The 24,527-nt window shown below is 42.2% G+C and overlaps 1 protein-coding gene across 1 annotated transcript in view; it reads left to right on the top strand.

Annotated features, from left to right (window-relative positions):
* PDE8B (phosphodiesterase 8B) overlaps positions 1-21,486 on the top strand; it is a 111,446-nt gene extending 89,960 nt beyond the window's left edge. Inside the window, exons 13-21 of the mRNA XM_040225917.1 lie at positions 705-869; positions 3,899-3,944; positions 4,356-4,491; positions 5,392-5,590; positions 9,730-9,947; positions 11,369-11,489; positions 12,180-12,347; positions 14,495-14,624; positions 19,742-21,486. Of these exons, the coding sequence (XP_040081851.1) occupies positions 705-869; positions 3,899-3,944; positions 4,356-4,491; positions 5,392-5,590; positions 9,730-9,947; positions 11,369-11,489; positions 12,180-12,347; positions 14,495-14,624; positions 19,742-19,851 (1,293 nt within the window). The 3' untranslated portion in view covers positions 19,852-21,486. The remainder of the gene's footprint in view (positions 1-704; positions 870-3,898; positions 3,945-4,355; positions 4,492-5,391; positions 5,591-9,729; positions 9,948-11,368; positions 11,490-12,179; positions 12,348-14,494; positions 14,625-19,741) is intronic.
* Positions 21,487-24,527: the final 3,041 nt, after the last annotated feature.

Here is a 24,527-nt window from a genome sequence, read left to right as displayed (position 1 = left end):
GTTTCTCTTGATGATGAATTATACTGTCAGGTAGGGCGAGAATTGAGGGAAAGTGATATGTCAACCAGGGCCTCCCAGGTTTTGGTTTGAGCACAAGATTAATAGAAGTGGGGTTTTTTCCCACAGCAATGTAGAAACCAAAGGAGTGCAGCTCTTGTCTTTTTTTTTTTTTTTTAATGTTTACTTGCTTGCTTTGGGAAGAGGGGAGCAAGGTCATGACTTTAGTTTTTGACATGTAAATAAGATAATCCAGTAGAGAGGTCAGGCAGGGAACTGGATATATAAATCTGAAGGTCAAAATGGAGTTCAGGGCTGGGGTGTAATTTTGGAGAGTCCTCAGCACGCAGGTCATATGTGTCCAGAGTCGTGGAAAGGAAAGAGCTCATCTCTGAGAGAACTGTAGAGCTAGAGGGAGGCCCAGCATTAGTCTCCAAGGGACTGCAGCTCGCAGCAGAGAGCTAGAGGAGACAGATCAGCAGAGGAGCCTGAGAAGGTGTAGCTGCCGAAGTGAGAGAAGCACCAGAGAGGGTGGCGAGAGAAGCTTGCCTCAGTGCGACGAGGTGCCGCCGTGAAGACACCGGGCATTTTGACAATAAGATGTGTTATCATCTAATTGCTTTTAGATTCTGGGCTCACGAGTGACTTTTGGGAAGCAGAACCCTAATTTCTTCAAATTTATTCTTTCTCTCTCTTTCCTTCCTTAGGTTATAAATATAATCAACGCAGCCCAAGAAAACAGTCCTGTCACAGTGGCAGAAGCCTTGGACAGAGTTTTAGAAATTTTACGAACTACGGAACTGTACTCCCCTCAGCTGGGTACCAAAGATGAAGATCCCCACACCAGTGATCTCGTGGGTGGGCTGATGACTGTGAGTGATGAGAAAAAACCGGAAATGCATGGCAGATGACATTAAATGTACTCCCGAGTACATGTGACAGATAAACTATTACCGGCAGGTGTAGAAATACCTGCTGTGCGAGCTAACTAGAAGCAGTGGCAGGAACACAAATGAATAATTTGTCCTTCAGAATTCATGTTGCAGTAATGAGTAAATGGACAGTTGATTGAAGGCTAGCTATCACAGTGGGGCCCTTGTTAACTTCTTCCCCTTGACCTGGCACGGTTATCCATTGAGACCTTGGCTTCCTCGGACCTCAGGCTCTTTATATAATGAAAGGGTTGGTACTTAGATGACAGCACTAGTTTCCAAAATCTTATCTGTAGAATCCTTTCTTTAAATAAAAGCTTTACATGGCGTTCCTTTTATAATCAATAAAAACAGAGTAGTGCTGCTGTGGCTCAGTACAGGGAGGAGGGGAGGGGCCACCGTCTGTAGCCACTAGAAGTGGCTGACTTCTAAGGACCTTGTCCTGGCCTATTGGTGTTGCCGTGATCTGTCTGTCTGTAGTCATCATCTATCAGCAAGTGAAGAAAAATAAGAAAGTTCAAATTATTCATTTGTGCTTCTTATTGGAGACTGAAGCTGGAAGAATTCTTCGGGAGAACAAAGTCTGGGGCACCAAAGAGTTTTACTTTCAAGTTTTCTGTCCAGCCCTGCCACCAGATGCTGAATGTTGCCTGGCTTTCTGGTCCATTGTCCTTGTTCTTACCAAAGGTCCCTGATGCCCCCGTGATTTGAGTACCCTCCTGTTCCTTTCAAGGCCCTGGGTTGGCCTTGGTCCCCCATCCCAATGCAGTGTAGACTCTGTTTCTAAAGGAAACACACACCACACTGGAATATTATTCAGCCAGTAAAAAAGAATGAAATAATACCATCTGCAGCAACATGGATGGGCCTACAGATGATCAAGCTAAGTGAAGTAAGCCAGACAGAGAAAGACAAATATCACATGGCATCCCTTATATGTAAAATTTAAAATCATGATACAAAGGAACTTATTTATGAAATAGACTCACAGATATAGAAAACAAATTTAGGGTCACCAAAGGGGAAAGGGGTGGTAGAGGAGATAAATTAGGAGATTAGGGTTAGCAGATTCAAACTACTATATATAAAACAGATAAGCAACAAGAACCTACTGAATAGCTCAGGGAACTATAGTCAATATCTTATAATAATCTATAATATAAAAGAAACTGAAAAAGAATACACACACACACACACACATATATGTATAACCACTTTGCCACGCACCTGAAACTATCTCAACATTGAGGGTCAACAATACTTCTGTTAAAAAAACAAAGGAAGACTGGCAAGGGTCTATTAGGAGGCCGGCCACTGCAGAGCTGCTGTGGGGAGATTCTGGTTCCCAGAACAAGTGACCTGCTGTCCTTTCCCTGCTGCTAGACCATGGGCTTCCTCTCCAGGTCAGGCAGTGAGGAACCAGTGCAAGCTTCCACCTATTCTTAGGAAGTGTTAGGAAAGAGAAGAGACAAAGGCAAATTAGAAGCAGAAGGAAAACATAAAAACCACGACAGAGGAGCCCCTTGCGATGTCCGCCCTAGAGGCAGGAGAGCTATGGCCGTAATGCCTCATCTGTTTATCTGGTTCTGAAAGTTTAAGCTCTTGGCCTGAAGATTCTAAGTGTGACTTCAGGAGAGCCCTTCATTAACACTTTAAACCTTAGCACATACTTTCGCAGGATGACAAATAAGCAGTTATAATTTAAGCAATTATAAATGACTTTTAAGCAAAGATCTAGTTAATTAGGTACTCGGGTAGAAGGTAGAGGATAGGAACTGACACTGAAGAACATCTGGGGACTAAAGTTCAAGAGCCTGTTAAATGGGGGGACATGGGCATTCTGTTCACTCCCTGTGCTGCCCTTCCCAAGACCTCAAGTCCAGAAACTTCCTTTGAAGGCTAACAGCAAAGCTCATGTTAGAAGATAGAGACTATAACTGGAAAAAAGTTAATTTAGATGTTAGTCAAAAGTTAACCCAACCTTTAAAAGCTTTGGGGCTTCCGCAGCGGCTCAGTAGTAGAGAATCTGCTCAGCAGTATAGGAGATGTGGGTTTGATCCCTGGGTCAGGAAGATCCCCTGGAGGAGGGTATGACAACCTATTCCAGTATTCTCATCTGGAGAATCCCATGGACAGAGGAGCCTGGTGGGCTACAGTCTACAGGGTCACAAAGAGTCGATACAACTGAGCAACTGAGCACGCTAAAGGCGTTACGTTAAATCATACCCCAAATGTGGCCCATGGATTTGGCTCCCCAGGATGTAAGTCTAAGGACACCAAAGTAACAGTCCCTAGGGCTTCCCTGATAGCTCAGTTGGTAAAGAATCCGCCTGTGATTCCTGGGTTGGGAAGATCCCCTGGAGAGGGGATAGGCTATGCACGCCAGTATTCTTGGGGTTCCCTTGTGGCTCAGCTGGTAAAGAATCCGCCTGCAATGCGGGAGACCTGGGTTTGATCCCTGGGTTGGGAAGATCCCCTGGAGAAGGGAACGGCTACCCACTCCAGTATTTTGGCCTGGGGAATTCCATGGACTGTATAGTCCTTGGGGTCACAAAGACTTGGACATGACTGAGCGACTTTTACTCTCACTTTCATGAGGATGCCTGGGGTCCTTTCAAATGAACACGCACCCAAAACAAGATTACTTTTGTGATTTCATCGATGTGGCTTCACAATGTCACAAAAGAAAGATGGCATGAGAACAGAGCTAGCTCACAGCTCAGGTAAGAGACCTGAATGCAGCCAGAGCCACTTAATTCTCGGTTCTGCATCTCCTGCAGCTAATAGCCAAGAAAAGGAGTATCCCCTGTTCTGTAGCTGTTGTTCTGATCCAGTTTTGAGCTTCAACCTGGAGTTTCAGATTGACTGAGTTATTCAGGATTCACATCCCTTTGGCTAATTAAAGAACTGAGAGAATAATGATAATGGCATAGAAAGCATGCTTCTCATAGCATCTGTCTTTATTCCAGGATGGCTTGAGAAGGCTGTCAGGAAACGAGTACGTGTTCACCAAGAGTAAGTTGTCCTCTCTCCACCTGTGGCTGGTAACCTGTCTCTGGCCTTCTGTCTCCCTCGGTGTTGTGATTATTGTTTGGGGAGGGTGTTTGTGATACTTGCTGTTGGTCTCATTGGAGTTTAAACATCTCTATGGTCTACATTTGAAACCAGGTCTCCTAATACAAATTACTTCTCTGTGCACTGTCAGAGTATCTGTCTATATTTAAACAGTTAATTCAGTTAAGCTGAATTATTTTTCTATTGGGGGATCTTGAAGTTCAGAAGTATAAGAGAACCCTGAGGTGAAAATCTTTCTGCCCCTGGAAGTTCAAGACTTACTTTCTAGCAGCACCCATGAAGATGACAGGTGCTCAGCAGCGCTCAGGAGTCCCCAGTTACCCACCCTTCTTGCCCCATCTGTTTGCTCAGACGTGCACCAGAGTCATAGTCACCTTGCGATGCCAGTAACCATCAATGATGTCCCCCCTTCCATCGCCCAATTACTTGATAATGAGGAAAGCTGGGAGTTCAACATCTTTGAACTGGAAGCTGTGACGCACAAAAGGTACGTGGCTTCTCTGGCTGCCGGCAGGGGAGGGTTGATGGACATACTCTAGGCTTTCACATCTGGAAACTGTGAGGGAGATGAGTCCTTGCCACAGGTGACCACCCAGGCTCTGCTTTTCATGCCATGCTGGAGGAGTTTCAATCATGCAGAGAGGCCATGGTCCCTGGAGTGAGCTCCCTATGGAGCAGGGAGTATCAGCGGGTAAGAGCTGGGATCAGCCTGGTGGCAACCCGGGATGAAGAAATACTGAGTGTCTTCTTCAGATCTAGCCAGGTCATCCTTTCTGCCAGTGAGCCAAGAGTTCTAAGCATTCTCAGCCCTGAACTTGTTAAAGTTCCAGCTTACAGCATGAGTCTGAGAGCACTGTAGCCTCTTCCTTGGATTCACCCTATAGGCAGGAGAAAGACCCGATAACTCAGAAAGTCCTCTCCTATTACATAAGTTCATTTCTTCCAAGGGTGTTGGATATGAATGAAACTCACCTGTAAATAAGTGACTCTCTGACATGACTCTGCTGAGCCCACACAAGCCACATCTTTTGTCCCCAGGCTCAGTAACTTCCTCAGGGAACACAGAAGTGTGGAGCTTACATAGAAGCAGAGGGAGGGACTGTAAGAGGCCTTTCTTGGCTGTAGAGCCAGTGAAGGGCAGATGACTTGGAGACAGTCTAGAAGTCATTTGGATTAGCCACCACGAGGCACCTAGTTTTAAAGAAGTGACGGGTGAGGAGGAGAGGCTCTATCTATCACCTTCTAATTTGGACAGGACGATTTTTATGCCCCTGTGCTTGTGGAGTAAGCATCGGAGGGAGGTGAACCAATTGCCCAGTATCTTCAAAGAAAGCAGTTTCTGGAGCAGTTAATACAATGAATCAGAGTGTATGTTCCTGTTTTTCAGGCCATTGGTTTACCTGGGCTTGAAAGTTTTCTCCCGGTTTGGAGTATGTGAATTTCTACACTGTTCTGAAACTACTCTTCGGGCCTGGCTCCAGGTGATTGAAGCCAACTACCACTCTTCCAATGCTTACCACAACTCCACCCATGCCGCTGACGTCCTGCACGCCACAGCCTTCTTCCTCGGCAAGGAGAGAGTGAAGGTAGAATTTTGATAGCGCAATCTAGTTACCTGCACAGCTTTTGGAGAACTCAGAACTCGACCTTCATAATATATTAAGCAAACAGCTATTTTGGACCCAATTTGACAGAGTCTTTGAACTACCAAAGTGACTGATCCTTTCAGTGTTGTAAAGACACTGCCTTTTCTCCTAGTCCTCCCTTCCCCCAAATGCCTAAAATAATAATTTATGCTGCCGTAGGGACTCCTTTACATGTCTGGCTGATCCATAAACCCATTCTCCAAATGTTCACTAGGAGCCCTTCATGATACCAGCTTAGAGGACAGAACTTAATTATTAGAGCAAATGGTTACTAGGTCTAGAGATTACATTTTTAAGATCAGAGTTTTGTCATTAGTATGTTATAGTCCAGATAGCTATGAACCGTTCAGCGTCCTTCTGATTTATATACGTATGTATGTGTTCTGTATAGGTGTGAATTGTGTTCATCTGTATGCTAATGATTTCTATACTTCTGGAAGAGTTCCGAGTTCCTTAGTCCGAGAAGTCAGCACTATTGTTGAAGGTGCTGGTTTGCAGGGCAGCTCTGTGTATACCCCACATGTGGCTGCAAGAGATCCCCGGCTCCCCTCTTTTCCAGCTATCATCACTTTCAGTGCAGCTTGTAATTCTTTGCTGCTACAATTAGAAGTGAAGCTTAGAAAGTTCATACCCTTGGAACAAGTGCTATAGAGACAGACTGACATCAACCTGCAGATGCTTACCGTGCAGTCGTTCCCTTACTTAGTCTTAGACCCTAGGTGCTCAAGGAGAGCAGGCAAAAGGGGCAGAAAAAGCACTGACACACGGAGGGGGCGGTGTTGCCTTCTCAGTGTTGTCAAAGACTGACCCTGGCATTAATTTTCATCAGCAAGAAAGCAAATAGGGAGGTTCAAGGACGATGCTTTTGTAAGGTTTTTCTCTCTTTTTAAAAAGGTGGTATTACAGGTGATAACAGCCTGTTTCTATGGCACTGTTTTTGGCTGCATGGGCTTTCCGTTGCGGTGCACAGGCTTTCCCTAAGTGCGGCACTCCTGGGCTTCTGCAGCCACAACATGCAGGCTTCTCCTTCTGTGAGGAGCTAAAACACTTCCAGATTCCTCTCCAGTTTCACATCCCTCCATTTTCCACATGAGAGATGATACAGCAGAGTTTGCACACGGTCAAACGAGGACAGGAGCTTGGGCATTAACACTGAGACCAAACTGACCTGTAGGCACTGCAGCCTTGAGTTCAAGATGAAGTCTTCTTAAACAGAATCACTCTAGAAAAAATATAGATTAAATGCTTGATCGATTAGGGAATGCTTAATCACTTTATTATCTCCTTTACTCTCCCTCCCCTAAAATAAGAAATTTTCTTTAAATTATTTGTTCTGCTAGAGCATTCAGAGTCTAATTAAATGCCCAAATAGCAATACAAATAAGTCTAAGACTAGATACAATGCTTGTAATCCAAAAGACATTTTCTAAGAGGCCAAAGAATCAAATAATTTAGAGTGGCAAGGAACCCTGGAGAATTGGGCTGGAAGGGACTCCTGAGCTCAAAGGTTTAGTAGCAGCCCAAGATCACTGGTTAGTCCACTATGAAGCGCTTCCTGAGGCCTCTTCCACCAGACCTGCTTCCGCTGCTCAAGAGTCAGAAAAATGATCTTACCAAATCCCCATGTCATCGGTCACCCCTAACTTCTTTAGAAGGCGAAAGCTCTTAACGTCACTGACAGCTCCACGTCCTCAGCCAGATCGTGTGCAGAGCCGGCATTGTCCTTCAGCGCCTTACAGACCCTGCCCCCTCCCCACCTTACCTGTTCCTACGACCCACTCTTAGCGGAGAGGTCAGGATAGCCAGCGTTCTTTTGTTATTGACTGTGTGTGACTGTTTATCCTAGTAAACGAGCTGTTGCAAAGGCTGATCTAGGATGGAGTCCATTCTGACCCTGCTGGCTGAAGGAAGACAGCACTGCAGATATGTCTGCATTCCTCCTCCTGTGGGTTTGGCAGGGGGTTTCTTCCACAGACAGTCGTCCCTGTTGTGGGAAGAGCCTCGCTCCTCCCATCTGCTAGTGAGCAGCCTGGCCTTCTTTCCCTGCCTCCCTTGCATTTATCAGACACTGCCTTAATAGACAGTGCCCACCAAAACTCAGGGCATGGCCCTGATAGCACTGTAAAGGGCAGGGTCCGAATCAGCGCAAGCTGGAAGGGCATGTCTCCTCTAATGCTATTTGTTGTCTACTCTAGTCGCTTGAATCTATGTCATTGAAGAATGTTAAAATAAATCATCCCCGTACTCCAAGCAAGATAGAACACACTCCAAGAGCACTGGCTGGAGGCCCAAAGTTTGGGCCTCACAGGCCTCACTGCACAGGGAGAATCAGTGAGCATGGAGGCCAAGCAGGGGCAGCCTGGGCCCCTGACTGTCCCTGCGGGTTACCATGGCCTCTCCGAACCAGCATCAAAAGGGGGCTAGGCATGTTTGCTCACCCTGGGCATCACAGCATCAGTCTCTGGGAAGAACCAAGAATGGCCTTGACTGCTCTGCCCACTTGAGAGGGTGATTCATATGGACCAAGGCCAAGCCAGGACTGTCCCCCAGCTCCAGGAGGTCAGTCTGAAAATGGAAATGTCTTCCTTCTGGAAGGGACAGTTTTCAGAAAAGTTTTCAGGGCTGAGCTTCAGAATCACTGTTTCTTACCGGTTCACATCTGAGAAGCAGTTTGCAGGGTTTTCCTCCAACAGCCTAGGAAAGCAACTCGGGAAAACCAAAAGTTATGCCCACGCCACCCCCTACCCTGAGCCTCATCTTGGGAACCACTTTTCCTCTCGCTCACTACCCTTCAGTCACAATGATGCTCTTTTAAGGTCCCTCTTCGTAAATCACTTTGTTTCGCATCAGAAGCATCATGTTGACTGATCTGCCTGGATTTCTCTCCCTTGCCATTTTTTGCCTGGCTCACTCCTGCTTATCCTTCCGTTTCCAGCATAAAAATCGCTCCCTCAGAGACCCCATTCTTGCCCACCCTCTGCATCATCCAGAGTAGCCAGAAGCCACATTTAATTAAAACAGAATGAGACATTGCATTCCCTGGGTGCACTGGCACATTTCAAGCATCCAGGAGCCGTGAGGGATGGGGGGTTACTGTATTAGAGAGCCCACATGCAGACTTCTCCATCAGCACAGAAAGCTGAAAGGACAGCACTGCCCTAAACGAGACCAGGCCTCATGGCTACACTCACAAAGCACCTGCACGTACCTCCTTAGCCCACCTTCCAGTAAGTTACTTATGCTTTCCCCAGTAAGTGGCCAGCTGTGTTAGCACAGACACCATGCCAGAGTAATTCACCACCGTAACTCCTGCAGCCTGCAAGACAGCTGGCGCTCAGCAAGCCTCCAATAAATGGTGGCTGAAGGAAAGAATTCATAAAGTACAATGTCTTCTACAACAGCAGGCCATTGGATAACTTCTTCCTCTAGCTGTGAGCTGAGAAAACCTGTGGGTGATGTTCTGGGTTGTGTTCTTTAATTATATAATGAGTGCGTTAAGAAGAGGGGTCTCCCTTTTTGCCTTTGCCACCTGCTGGCCCAGAGTGAAATTGTGTTTCTTGACTGTGAGAGCCCCGTTAGCGTCAGTTTTCCTGGGAAAATTCTTCTTGCCCTTGATCCCCTTATGTTACTTGGCTCTACTCCTTTTATCTGTGTGTGGAGAGTGTTATCTGTTGTTTCATCTGTGCTGTTTGCTGCCACACTCTCAGTCTGTTCAGAAGTAGGCAAGTAAAGTAACACTCGTGATGCTAGGCCACTTTCCTCTCCGTCCGCTTATGGAAGAGTCAGGGCACTAGACCACACTGCACGCACTCCTGTTTGTCACTTTCCTGCAGGACAACTAGAGTAAATGGACTCTGGAGAAAGAATTTAGGTATCCATTATAACCGCAACTCAGATTTCTGTTTCCCTCCAGATAATCCACGGTACAGCAAGGTGATGTGATGTATCCTAGGTGGCCTCTTAACTTCTAGGAAGTCAGAGAAGGATCCCCTGGCGTATGCCCTCCTGGGAGACAGGGATGAGTGTAGGTCTCCATTATCCAGTGGGTAACACTCAACCTTGCCTCCCCCGGGCCCCAGGGAAGCCTCGATCAGCTGGATGAGGTGGCCGCCCTGATCGCTGCCACAGTCCACGACGTGGACCACCCGGGAAGGACCAACTCTTTCCTGTGCAACGCGGGCAGTGAGCTCGCTGTGCTCTATAATGACACCGCTGTCTTGGAGAGTCACCACACAGCCCTGGCCTTCCAGCTCACGGTCAAGGACAGCAAATGCAACATTTTCAAGAATATCGACAGGTTTGTGTGCTAAGGCTCTTGTGATTGGGTTTGTAAAATGTAAGGCGGAAACTCAGTTTTCCCTGACTTCTCCAAGTACTTAGCTTCCTCTTGGTGAGGAAGAGGAAATAATGATAGTTTTCCCATTGTATCAGACAGTAAAATAATAGCCTTGCCCTTCTCATCTTAACTGTACTTTTTAGACTGTTTTCATCTTCTTAAACTCCATTTGGTCTCCAGTGAGTTCATAAAAATGCTTTATATACTGCAAAGATTTCTATAGATTATTGCTAATGATAAATGTAACAGATATTTCTACTCTCTCAAAAGGACATCCTGTCTTTGGTGTAACTCGAGGAAATGTATCCTTCCCCAGCTTTCCCCAGCTCAGTTTTTGGGCACTTAAAATCCTAACTCAGGAGGAGACGGTGTTCCCCAGTCCCAGCAGAGCTCCTGGAGTCCACGGGGGGCGGTGGGGGGGCGGCTTCCCCCCTCACTGTTATACTCTCTCCTCTGGTGAGTTTGCCACATGTGAGCAGATAGGAGACATTCTTCTCACCTGACACGGCCCTGCAGTCAGACTGAATACTTCCAACACAGTAGCAGCCAGGCTGGAGAGAAGACCCCCCCCCCCCCGGGAGAGGGCAGTGCAAGGAGAGTGCAGAGCTCGCTCGGGCCTCAGTGATCACTTGTCACCATGAACCCGAACCGATCATCTTGGTCTCTAGAAACCTGAGGAAATCTCGTTATTATAATATGAAAATATTCAGTTATTCCACCTTCAGCTGAGGGCTTCGTCAGTATCAGGTTCCGTTTTTAAAACTTTCAGAGGAGGAATTGTTGCCGATAGCCAGTTTGATTCAGTTCCTCATTCTGGCTCCTGGACTTAGAAAAAGATGACAGGAACTGGGCGTGACTGAGCAGGGTTGCTGCTCCTCCCATTACAACTTCTGTGTAACTGCAATGTAGACAATTGCTCGTTAATCGGAAAACTCTTCCAATGCTGTCATCAAAGGAAATGACAAGACTTCTCTGTAATAAGAATCACTGTGTCTGCAGTGAAAGCCAGGGGACAGTTCATCAGGTTGCTGCGCCAGCCTCACAGGGAAGAACTCGTCATTTCCTCCTGCCTTGCTGTTCTGATGTTGCCAAGGGCAGACAGAAGGGCATCACCTTGTAAAATAAGTGCCCACGTGACAGGTGGTGCCTCTTTTAATACTCACAGTCATATGAGGGTCGGCTATCTTTGGAAAGATGGTATAGTGTCACCAAGTCCTGGTTTGGTAGGAAGATGAGCAGGGAAACTCTTTTGTGGTCTTCGCTCATTTCTTCAGTGCCCCTAGCTTCCTCCTGGATTGTGGGAAGTGTGGTGAAATGGCAGAACAGTCCTAATTCAGGGGGCATGATTTGAACAAAGGCCCTTTGTCCTCTGGTTATTTTAGGAACCATTATCGAACACTGCGCCAAGCTATTATTGACATGGTTTTAGCAACAGAGATGACAAAACACTTTGAACATGTGAACAAGTTTGTGAACAGCATCAACAAGCCAATGGCAGCTGAGGTAAGCATTTCACATGTAATAATACACATCAGAGTGTATTTCCGTTAAACCCTATACTCTGGCCTCAAAGCATTTTCTCTCCGTCTTGAATACAAGATGGCTACTTACTTGGAGTTGGTAGGGAAGGGCTGAAAGTGTTGGCCACTTGTTTCCCCTGGCAACAAGAACAGATTGAGTGTCCATAGCAACTCTGAACTCCCTGAAAGAAGAGCCCTGAAATAAAGCCAGTGGTGACAAAAGGAAGTAGGCCCAAAGACGACGATGAGAGGACCCTGCAGACAGCTGAGACTGGAATAAATGGTGGCGTTTTAGAGGATTCAAAGCCCTTCTAGTTCTCTGTTCTTTGGGCTCTCGGGAGACCTCAAAATTAGATGCTTTAAAGAATTATATTCCTGTTGATTTTCATTAAATGTCTATCAGTATCTGAAGACTGTAGACAGGTAAATTGGGAGTGACTGGTTGCAAACAAAACCACAAGGTGGGTGGTGATAGGAACACTGAACTTTTAAGCCCTATGTGTTTGTATTGCTTGAATATGTCAGCGTACCATATATGGAATTAAATTTGGGAACACCTCCTTCAATCACGTCTCATGCCTGAGGTGGCCTGGGTGACCGCCGTCTAGTATCTAGCCAGTTGACTCTTGTGGGCTTCACCATTGTATTGAACCAACCCTTGTCTGCTTTCCAGATTGACAGCAGCGACTGCGAGTGCAGCCCTCCCGGGAAGAACTTCCCTGAGAACCAGACCCTGATCAAACGCATGATGATTAAGTGTGCGGACGTAGCCAACCCCTGCCGCCCCTTGGACCTGTGCATTGAATGGGCTGGCAGGATCTCTGAGGAGTACTTTGCACAGGTGGGCTGCCTCTCTGGGGAAGCGCCATGAGTGAACAAGTTAAATGACTCTTCCTCAGAAAGAGATGGCTCACCCCTGCCTGGAATAGAATTCTGGTCCTCAAGAGACTAACTGGTATGGCTGGTCATACTCAAAGTCTCTCTAGGGGGAAGGAGAGAAACTGAGCCTTTGGGATTCTTTTCATTCTCAAGTTTTTAGATCCTGAACTACCACAAAAACTGGGAAATCCATTCATTCATCAGATTATCATCTCTATGTTGTATTGTGGGAAACACAGACATAAGATACATCTCTGCCTGAGGGTACCTCATAATGCAGTAGGGGATGTAGCCATAAATAGGTCCACACAATGTATTTTTTTAAGTGAAAACACTTCTAAAGAAGGTATATGTTAAGTCCTAAGAGTTCAGAAAGGTTTTGGGTTTTTTTTTCCTAGATAAAAGAAGGGCTTTTATCTAGAAAGGTGGAAAAGGTGTTAGAGCTGGGTTTTTTTTTTTTTTTTTAAGGATTTCAAAATTTAGAAATGAGAAAGGACATTCTGAGAGAACCAAGTGTTATGACCAAAATTAGTAAAGAGGAAACATAGAATTTCTATATAAGAATAGGAACTTTGGCAGTGTGAAGAGTTGAAGAATAACCTAAAAAGTAGCAGACCATAAGATGCCATTTGAAATAGAGGCCTACTTCCAAAGAAGAGGCTTTAGGGACTAATGTTTATGATGTGGGACAGAAAGACAAACATATCCCAAGTGGCTACAAGTAATTATTTGGGGAGGGGAAGTGCCGCTATCACTGGAATGTACTACTGAGGCAGGGTAAAGACTAGCCAATGGTGTCTAGAAGGGCTGGCAGAGCAAAAACCAGCTAAGGATGCAGGAAGTTAGCTGTAGCTTTCAAGGATAGGAAGAGAGTCCATGGGAATTAGGACAGCCAGCTCTGAGCTTGCCAGAAAGAGAAGGGGGAAAAAAAACCCCAAACCTCTCCTTGAACAGCAGTGGATATTTTAAGGCTGCCTGATCGACTGACCTGAAATGAGCAAGCTGAGCCGAAACTGGTAGGAGACCGTTAATGGGGCTTTCCAGGACCCACAGAGAAGACTTAAAATCCTACTCCTAGATAGTCTCAAAGTCTGTGAATGGGGAATGGGAAAGAACCACTTTTAAGTTCTTTAATGTAATTTGCCTGTGTAGGCGTCCTTTTCCCATAAAGGACATGTTCACACGACAATGTGACCTAAAACTCGAGTTACAGATGAGGCTTCTGGCCAGCCGGTCTCTGGCTCAGTACACCACCAGTAAGTGTGGATTTTAACTTCAGTCCTGTGAATTAGGACCTTAGGCATTATAAACATACACTTCAATGTGCAAAATGCTCAATTTACACGTATCATCAGAATTGCATGCATTACCAGTACAGACAGCCAAACAGTTTGTCAGTCATTCTTTTCAGGTAAAAATAGTTATTCCATGAAAAAGAGAATCGAGTTCAGCTCAACTGCCCACCTGCTTTTCCTCCAGACAACCTTCACACCCTTGGATGTGCAGCGCAAGGGCTTTCTGTATACTTCGGGTTTTGTCACACAGAATATTTTAAAAAGGTATTTTCAAAGGCCAAGTTTAGTAAGATTAATAATTCTGCTTTCATTTAGACATTAAGTGAAACTGACTTTCTTTTTAAACTGCAAGCATATAACAGTGAATAATACAATGTCTGTTGATACAGCTTGGTTCCAGTTCTTCGATTTGTGCTGAGACGTCTGCAGCTTTAAACCCACCATTGCTCCTCTACCCTCAGTGTAAACTCCACTTAGTATTTAGTAGTGCTACTTTGAAAGTGGTCGACCTTGCAATCATGAAAACAGATCTTAGAAAAGAGGGTATGAATCCAGAAATCAGTGCTTCGGTGGGGTCGGGGTGGGGGGTGGGTAGCTGTAAGGTAGTATCTCACACATTTGAGTCAGAAGACCTGAATCCAGTCACTGCAGCTCATCAGGTAGTTGTTATGTAAGCCCTGAGAAATGCTGAGCCTATTTCTTGATCGATACAACTGGATTATGACCCCTTTCCAAAGGGTGGTTCTCACAAACTCGATGCTACTGTGACACCTCCTCATGTCCCCTACAGCCCTGTGTGTATTATTTCTTACAGACGGATGAAGAGAAGAGACAGGGGCTACCCGTAGTGATGCCAGTGTTTGACCGGAATACCTGTAGCATCCCCAAGTCCCAAATCTCCTTTATTGACTACTTCATAACAGACATGTTTGACGCTTGGGATGGTAAGATGTTACCCACAAACAGAATATCTTGTTATGCTTTATAATGATTACCTTTAATGACAGAGGCCAGGCCTAAAGGTGTTAAATGTTACTTTAAAAAAAAAAATGTCACCTGCTTGTGGCCAGATATGGTGGGAGCACATGAACACTTTCTGCATCCTCAGCACAGACGATGTGTGTGGAAGACTCAATGGATGGCCGATAACTGGATAAACACGTGTTTAACTCTTCAAAGGACGTATTTCCAAAGCTTAAAGGAGTTTTATTATATCGTTGGAGGAAATTCTAGAGAACACAAAATATAAGTCTACTCTGAATCACAGATTCTTTTGGTAATGTCACTTGATAAACAGCTTTTCACTGAGATTTGTTTTTATTTTTATTTTATGATGGATAATAGTTGATTTTCAATGTGTTACTTTCAGGTATACAGCTAGGTGATTCAGTTACATATATACATATATCCATTCTTTTTCAGATCCTTAACCCATATAGGTTATTATAGAGTATTATCTACTGTTGAGTAGAATTCTCTGTGCTGTACAATAGGTTCTTATTGATTATTGTCTACATAGTAGTGTGTAGATGGTAATCTCAAACTCCTAATTTATCCCTCCCTCCACGTTTCCCCTCTGGTAACCATAAGTTTGTTTCTAAAGTTTCTGAGCTTGTTTTATAAATATGTTCATTTTCATCCTTTTTTTTTCAGATTCCACATATAAGTGATAGTTCTTTCTCTGACTTACTTCATTTAGTATGATAGTCTCTAGCTCCATTCATGTTCCTGCAAATAACATTATTTCATTCTTTTTTTTATGGCTGAGTAACATTCAGTTCAGTTCAGTCGTTCAGTCTTGTACAACTCTTGCAACCCCATGGACTGCAGCACGGCAGGCCTCCCTGTCCATTACCAACTCCCAGAGCCTACTCAAACTCATGTCCATTGAGTCAGTGATGCCATCCAACCATTTCATCCTGTTGTTCCCTTCTCCTACCACCTTCAATCTCTCCCAGCATCAGGGTCTTTTCCAATGAGTCAGTACTTTGAATCAGATAGCCAAAGTATTGGAGTTTCAGCTTCCGCATCAGTTCTTCCAATAAATATTCAGGACTGATTTCCTTTAGGATGGACTGGTTGGACCTCCTTGCCATCCAAGAGACTCTCAAGAGTCTTCTCCAACACCACAGTTCAAAAGCATCAATTCTTCAGTGCTCAGCTTTCTTCAAGTCCAACTCTCACATCCATACATGACTACTGGAAACACCATAGCTTTCACTAGAAGGACCTTTGTTGGCAAAGTAATGTCTTTAGCTTTTTAATATGCTGTCTAGGTTGGTCATAACTTTTCTTCCAAGGAGCAAGCATCTTTTAATTTCATGGCTGCAATCACCATCTGAAGTGATTTTGGAGCCCCAAAACATTAAGTCTGTCACTGTTTCCACTGTTTCCCCATCTATTTGCCATAAAGAGATGGGACCAGGATGCCATGATCTTAGTTTTCTGAACGTGGAGTTTTAAGCCAACGTTTTCACTCTCCTCTTTCACTTTCATCAAGAGGCTTAGTTCTTCTTTGCTTTCTGCCATAAGTGTGGGGTCATCTGCATATCTGAGGTTATTGATACTTCTCCCTGCAATCTTGATTCCAGCTTGTGCTTCATCCAGTACAGCATTTCTCATGATGTACTCTGCATATAAGTTAAATAAGCAGGGTGACTATATACAGCCTGGATGTACTCCTTTCCCGATTTGGAACCAATCTGTTATTCCATGTCCAGTTCTAACTGTTGCTTCCTGACCTGCATACAGATTTCTCAAAAGGCAGGTCAGGTGGTCTGGTATTCCCATCTCTTGAAGAATTTCCCACAGTTTGTTGTGATCTACACAGGCAAAGACTTTGGCATAGTCAATAAAGCAGAAGTAGATGTTTTTCTGGAACTCTCTTGCTTTTCTATGATCCAGTGGATGTCGGCAATTTGATCTCTGATTCCTCTGCCTTTTCTAAAACCAGCTTGAACATCTGGAAGTTCACAGTTCACATACTGTTGAAGCCTGGCTTGGAGAATTTTGAGCATTACTTTACTAGCGTATGAGATGAGTGCAATTGTGCAGTAGTTTGAGCATTCTTTTGGCATTGCCATTCTTAGGGATTGGAATGAAAACTGACCTTTTCCAGTCCTGTGGCCACTGCTGAATTTTCCAAATTTGCTGGCATATTGAGTGCAGTACTTTCACAGCATCATCTTTGGGGATTTGAAATAGCTCAACTGAAATTCCATCACCTCCACTAGCTTTGTTTGTAGTGATGCTCTCTAAGGCCCACTCAACTTTGCACTCCAGGATGTCTGGCTCTAGGTGAGTCATCACACCATAGTGATTATCTGGGTCGTGAAGATCTTTTTTGTATAGTTCTTCTGTGTATTCTTGCCATCTCTTCTTAATATCTTCTGCTTCTGTTTGATCCATACCATTTCTGTCCTTTATTGAGCCCATCTTTGCATGAAATGTTCCCTTGGTATCTCTAATTTTCTTGAAGAGATCCCTGGTCTTTCCCATTCTACTGTTTTCCTCTATTTCTTTGCACTGATCACTGAGGAAGGCTTTCTTATCTCTCCTTGCTATTCTTCAGAACTCTCCATTCAGATGGGTGTATCTTTCCTTTTCTCTTTTGCCTTTCGCTTTTCTTTTCACTATTTGTAAGGCTCCTCAGATAACCATTTTGTCTTTTTGCATTTCTTTTTCTTGGGGATGGTCTTGACCCCTGCCTCCTGTACAGTGTCACTAACCTCTGTCCATAGTTCTTCAGGCACTCTTGTCTATCACATCTAATCTCTTGAATCTATTTGTCACTTCCACTGATATTCGTAAGGGATTTGATTTAGGTCATAGCCAAATGGTCTGATGGTTTTCCCTACTTTCTTTAACTCTGAATTTGGCAATAAGGAGTTCATGATCTGAGCCACAGTCAGCTCCCCATCTTGTTTTTGCTGACTGTATAGAGCTTTTCCATCTTTGGCTGCAAAGAATATAATCAATCTGTTTCAGTATTGATCATCTGGTGATGTCCATGTGTAGAGTCTTCTCTTGTGTTGTTGGAAGAGGATGTTCGCCATGACCAGTGCATTCTCTTGGCGAAACTCTATTAGCCTTTGCCCTGCTTCATTCTGTACTCCAAGACCAAATTTGCCTGTTACTCCAGTATTTCTTGACTTCTTACTTTTGCATTCCAGTCCCCTATAATGAAAAGGACATCTTTTTTAGGTGTTAGTTCTAAAAAGGTCTAGGTCTTCACAGAACCATTCAACTTCTACTTCTCTAGCATTACTGGTCAGGGCATAGACTGGGATTACTGTGATATTGAATGGTTTGCCTTGGAAATGAACAGAGATCATTCTGTCATTTTTGAGACTGCATCCAAGTACTGCATTTTTTTGGGGGGGGGACCCTTTTGTTGACTGTGATGGCTACTCCATTTCTTTTAAGGGATTCTTGCCCACAGTAGTAGATATAATGGTCATCTGAGTTAAATTCACCAATTGTGTATATCTGCCACATCTTCTTCATTAATCTGTCAGTGGACATTTAGGTTGCTTTCATGTCTTGGCTATTGTAAAGTGTACTACAGTGAACACTTGGGTGCATGTATCTTTTTGAATCATGGCCTTCTCTGGATATATGCCCAGTAGTGGGATTGTTGGGTCATATGGTAATTCTACTTTAAGTTTTCTGAAACTAAACACTGTTCTCCATAGTGGCTGCACCAATTTACATTCCCACCAACAGTGTAGGTAGGTTCCTTCCTCTTCACTCTCTCTTCAGCATTTATTATTCATAGGCTTTTTGATGGCTATTCTGACTGGTGTGAGGGTGATACCTCATTGTAGGTTTGATTTGCATTTTAGTGATGTTGAGCTTTTTGGCCATCTGTATGTCTTCTTTGAAGAAATATCTATTTCAGTCCATTTTTTGAATGGGCTGTTTGATGTTGAGCTGCATGAGCTGTTGGTATATTTCAGATTGATCCCTTGTCAGTCACTTCACTTGCAAATATTTTCTCCCATTCTGCGGGTTGTCTTTTCGATTTGTCTATGGATTCCTTTGCTGCACAAAAGCTTTTAACTCGGTCCCATTTATGTCTGTTTTTTTCATTACTCTAGGTAGGAGGTAGATCCAAGAAGATATTGGTGTGCCTTGTGGCAACTAGTGTTCTGCCTGTTTTCCTCTAGAAATTTTATAGTATCTGACTTTACATTTAGGTGTTTAATCCATTTTGAGTTTATTTTTGTGTATTGTGTTAGAGAACATTCTAATTGGGTTCTTTTACACTGAGTTGTCAGTTTTCCCAGCACCACTTATTGTAGACACTCTTTTCTCCATCATATATTCTTGTTTCCTTTGTTGTAAATTAATTGACGATAAGTGTGTGGGTTTATCTCTGGGCTTTCCATTCTTTTGCACTGATCTCTATTTCTGTTTTTGTGTCAGGACCATATTGTTTTGATGATTGTAGCTTTGTAGTATAGTCTGAAGTCAGAGAGTCTGATTCCTCCAGCTCTGTTTTTCTTTCTCTGGGTTTCTTTGGGTATTGGGGGTCTTTTGTGTTTCCCTACAAATTTTAAAGTATTTTTCTAGTTCTGTGAAAAAATGTTATTGGTATTTTGATAGGGATAGGGATTGCCTTAGGGTAGTATAGTCATTTTCACAGTATTGAGTCTTCCAATCCAGGAATATAGTATCTTTCCAGCTGTCTGTGTCATCTTCAGTTTCTTTCATCAATGTCTTATAGTTTTCAGAGTATAGGTCTAGGTCTTTTGCTTCTTTAGGTAGGTTTATTCCAAGGTATTTTATTCTTTTTGATGTGATTATAAATAGGATTGTTTCCTTAATTTCTCTTTCTGGTCTTTTGTTAGCAATTTTTAGTTAAAAGGACCTGTTCCTATTATAGAAACCAGTATTTAGTGATTTATCCTTCTCACACTTGTGTATTCACCTTAGGCCTAACCTAGGGTACCTCACTTCCAATTCTGATCCCAAATTTGTCCCAGAGGGCCTCAACCTTACAGATGCTCCTAGAATCTAACTTAACAGGCTTCTTTTTTTTTTTTTTATGTCCTTGCAGCTTTTGCACACCTGCCAACGCTGATGCAACATTTGGCCGATAACTACAAACACTGGAAGACATTAGATGACCTAAAGTGCAAAAGTCTGAGGCTTCCATCTGACAGTTAAAGCCAGGACAGAGGAGGTGACCTCTGGATCTGCAAAGGGCACTGTGAATCACAGTAGTGTAAGAGACATTCCTTCATAATGAAAATGACAGATGTAGGTTAAGGAGCTAACGTTTAATATCTGACCTTGAATCATTCAACTTCCCAAATTTCATTTTTAGAAAACTATGTTCTGTGAAGAAAAACATTAATATATGTTCTTTTGAACAATCACTTAATGACAGAACACACACATGGCAAAATCCATTGCCCTGTTGTAATCCTATGTGCTCTCATCAAACCATGCAGCTGATTCACTGTAACTAGCAGGACACCTGCAGCAAAGACTTGGTGCCCACGTGCCCACCATCTCTGTGGATGATGGACCATGAAGCTTTGCTAGTATTTAGCTCATCCTTTACCATGTAAGTCTCTATCACTGTTTGGCTTGACTATTTTCCTCAAGAATGTCAATCTAAAAGATGCCTAGGAACATCTAATTTTTAAAAACCTATATAAAACAAGCAAAACAGCTGGGACCAAACTGCTGATAAACTAGTTTCAGAGCCTCCATGGCTAGGTGGTTCTTCTGGCTAATGGTGTGACACTCAAATTAGAATATAGCCTTGGCCTAGTGAGTGCCTTCTTTAGACTGGTATCAGCAGCCTGCATAGCCGTCTCTCCCAAAAAAGGGATTCATCCTAACAGAAAGCCATCCATGAAAGGGAAGGAAGTGACATCTTGTTTGGGGGTAATCCAAGAGCTTTATTTCTGGTTTGCAGAGGCAGTCACAAGGCACTACAGTGTGTATTATATACAAGCCATTAACCTGACTACCCTTGGACAAGATTGTTTTTTAAAACAATTTATATACATTTGCTGTTTAAAATTTTTTATTAGAGCAATCTAAATTTTCTGGGTTTAAGTCCATGGAGTATGTTGTGCCATGTTACCAAGGAGTGAGAGAAAGTTTCAAGGTTCAGATGTTTTTAACCTATCTATATTTACGATCATGCCATTTTGCTTTAATGATGTAAAAAAAAAAAGACTGCAAGATGTGTAAATATATCAGAAAACAGGCATATGGGGAAGCAGTAAATGCTATTTTAAGCTATTAATTGTATGCTAAAAGCTTATAAAGCACAAGTGCATATTTTTATACAGCTCTTTTCACAACTTTCTGTGATCTACATCAAGTTAGTCTTGAGATTTTCCTTTCTCTTTTACCAGCCAACCCTTCTGTGTATTATAAATATTAGAGATTTAGTAAACAAAATCTTTGTTCTTCTTTTAAATTCTCTGTACTCCATGCTGCATTCCTAAGAGGTATAAACAGAGACTAAATTAACTGAACCAGTAGTTACTTTTTTTCAAATGAAAATCTGAATGCAGCATACTTGGAACTAGTACATGGGGGAAAAAATGACTTAATCACTACAAAATGTGCCAATGCTTTTTTCTATGTTTTGTACCAAAAAATGCAAACATATATGACAATTCCATGCAAAGAAAGAAATGTACCTAAATTATTTTTGTTAGATGCTAAGAGAACTTGCTTGGTCAGGGGAACAGCTAGCTTTGTATTGTAATGCTGCATTATGTAAATGTGATGAAAATGTTTTTGTGAAGTACTTGTAACTAAATTCCTACAGCCATTTTTCATTCCTAACAGCTGTTTTTATTTTAACTCTTTGGCCTAAATTTTTCATAATTTCAAATTTTTGGTTAAGTGTTCTTTATTTCATGAGCCACACACTTTGTTTTCAGAACACATTAAATTCAGGATGTCAGAATCCCATTTTAAGGAGCTAAACAATTTGCCTAAGCTTCAGAAGCTTGCTTGAGACAACAATCTTTTCCTGACCATCTCGCTTTTGGTTACATTTGGTAAGTGACATTCATCGGATGTCTGACATTTTTCTCTATGAACATTATAGCTGACTCAGTTTCAAATTAATTTCATATTAACACTGCTAAAGCTAAAGCTTTAGCATACCTCTGCTCTTTACCAGTGTAATTTACTATGGCGTAATTTACCAGTGTAATTTACTATGGTGTAATCTTTCACTGAGTTGGTAATTACATAGTGCATTCCTAAAAATAGTTTATAAGAAAGTCTTTTAGATGGTATGTGTATCAGATAGATATAAATTATTGTCTCTTATTTACTAATCAGTAAATAAGCTATTTACTAAAATATTCTCTGTTGAGGGGAGCCTTATTAATTTAGGAAAATAAAATCTCATTTAGAGAGAGGTCATATTACTGCTACTACTACTGAACCAGAAGTTATAAAACACTGTTGTCCAAACCAAAAATAACACTATAATTTAATTAGGTTATTTTTTTACTTCCAATTTAAGATTTTAAAATTATGCTTGCCTTCAGAGTTAGGATGCCTCATCTATTCAATCCGAAGCCACTCTACTTGACAAAGATAAATAGTGTCCCTAAAGTTTAGGCTCTTATGTGAATAAGCCAGAGAATGAAGTGATAAGGGTATTTTTAAGTAAAAATGACAAGGCCCAGTGTACAGATATTATATCTGGTGTTGCAAATATAACAGCACTGAAAGCTAAACTAGGGAAGTGGAAAAAATGCATATACTATATATTGATGTCAGTTACAGTATTCTTCTAATCTGAAAGTTCAACTTTTAGCAGTAGTCTCCATACAGCTAGTGAACAGCCATCAAGTATGAGTCCCTGCTAGATTCTCCCATCTCGTTGTTTCTGCCTGTCTCTGACCTTAGGGCATTCATGAAATCAAAACCATCAAGTTTCTCTAAATTTTAATAACAGAGGGACTCACAGTGGTACTTACTTATGCTATTTGCTCCCCAAACTTACCTAGGATTTCTAACATCCCTTGTGAATAGACTGCTGTCACTTAATCCAGAACAAATCAGAAAAAGCAGTTAAGAATCTATGAATTCCTTTATAATTCATTGAATATCTTATACAATTCAAAAAGTTTATAAACTCATGACCTAATAATGTAGACCCTCCAAAGAAAAAGCTAATTAGTAATAGGGTAAAGTCCATCTATGGAGAAAAAAGCCTAAAAATGACTGATCAATAATCTGATGCACTCAGACCAAAATGCATGTTGGCTTGGTTACGAATCCTACCCATGTGCCAACTTCAGGGTGAGATTAGAGGTACCTCTGTGTAACACTCAATTATGCCATAATAACGATCTTGGCTAAAAGGCAGTGCTAATTTTTCTATTATAAAATGGAGGTTATGTAAATTTTATATTTCTCCATAAATCTGTTTTCATTGTGAATTAAAACAATTATTGTGAACATTACTTGGTTTTGCTCAAGGGGTGACCATATAAGCCTTTCTCTCTCATTCATATATTTTTTTTAAAGCTGTTCACTGATAATGGGAATTGAGCTAACTAACTACAAGGGCTTACCTGACTGGGCTTCAGCTTCCTCATTTAAAAGTATTATGGCACTCATCTGGCATGGATGACCATAGCTCATCCAGACTTTGCAGGTAGTTGATAAAGGAAGCAACTGTCAAAGGTAAAACTAGTAAAAAAATTTTTTTTACAAAGATTCCATTAGGGTCTGTGGATTCTGTTAGGGGTGTGTGTGATGAATAAACCCAGAAAGTGTTCTTTGAGAAGTATCAGTCCTAACACATCAGCCCCCTTGTAGTTACTTCAGTAGGATTCTTTCATCAGCAGTTTAACTCCACAGTTAAAACCACCCATTTTTTAATGTATGGGACACTTTTTAGTTTTTATCCTTTAGTACCAAAAGGGAGAAAGAGTACGTACGCTAAGGCTGACGGGGTGATGAAGCTGATTTAATCTCAGGTAACTGCAAGAAACTACATTAAGTAAAGCCTGTCTTAAGCATTTCATATTTGAGCCAATGGTAAGATGAACTGGCTCACTTCAACTAAATTTCAATTAAATACTATTACTTCTATTTCTACCTCCTTCCAGGGTCTAGATTCAAATTAAGACACTTAAGACACAGCATTCACCACTTCAACCTCAGACAGTCATTATGGAATCTTTGTTTCCTCCAGGGAAGCATCAGTTTCCTAGCTAGCTCAAGGCTTAAATTCAGGATATGCTACATCCCATTTATTCTTCCGTGGGGTTTTCAGTTTTCTGTAAAATATCTTCCATAATTATCATGTATAGTTATTTCCATTAAAGCAGGCTCCTTAAGTAAGTGTAAGAATGACAGATGGCCACATAGTTAAAATATTAGTTTTGGATAACAAAGTCAGGTATTTCAAAATCCAGAAAGGCTAAATGAAAGAAACTAGATTTTAAAATCTAATTCCTGGTGATGGATTTAGTTAGAGGCAATATAATAACACTAAAGACAGAGAGAGGTTCTGAGTACTATTCTTTTCATGAAGCATTAGATTATACAATTTCTGGTGTAAAATTTAAAGCAAAAAATTTTATCTCTGTGAGGATACTGTGGTATAATTTAATTCTGCTTCGTCAGACAGTTGTGCTGAAGTCTGAACGCTTCACTTTCTGAAAATTCACTGCTGAAATCAGACCCATTCCTACAATGGTTTCAGGTAACTTATGAGGAAAGTCAAATGAAAAACTTGTGCCATATTCTTTGGTGGATGTACTAGTACCTCAGAAGCAAACCTGTTGCTGGTTTGCGGACCGCCCTAAAAATTAAACAAAATTAAATAATCAATATGGTAA

This window comes from Oryx dammah, unplaced genomic scaffold, assembly GCF_014754425.2.
Source record: "Oryx dammah isolate SB20612 unplaced genomic scaffold, SCBI_Odam_1.1 HiC_scaffold_26, whole genome shotgun sequence".
Classification (NCBI taxonomy): domain Eukaryota; kingdom Metazoa; phylum Chordata; class Mammalia; order Artiodactyla; family Bovidae; genus Oryx; species Oryx dammah.
This window is presented reverse-complemented; position numbering and strand designations above follow the sequence as displayed.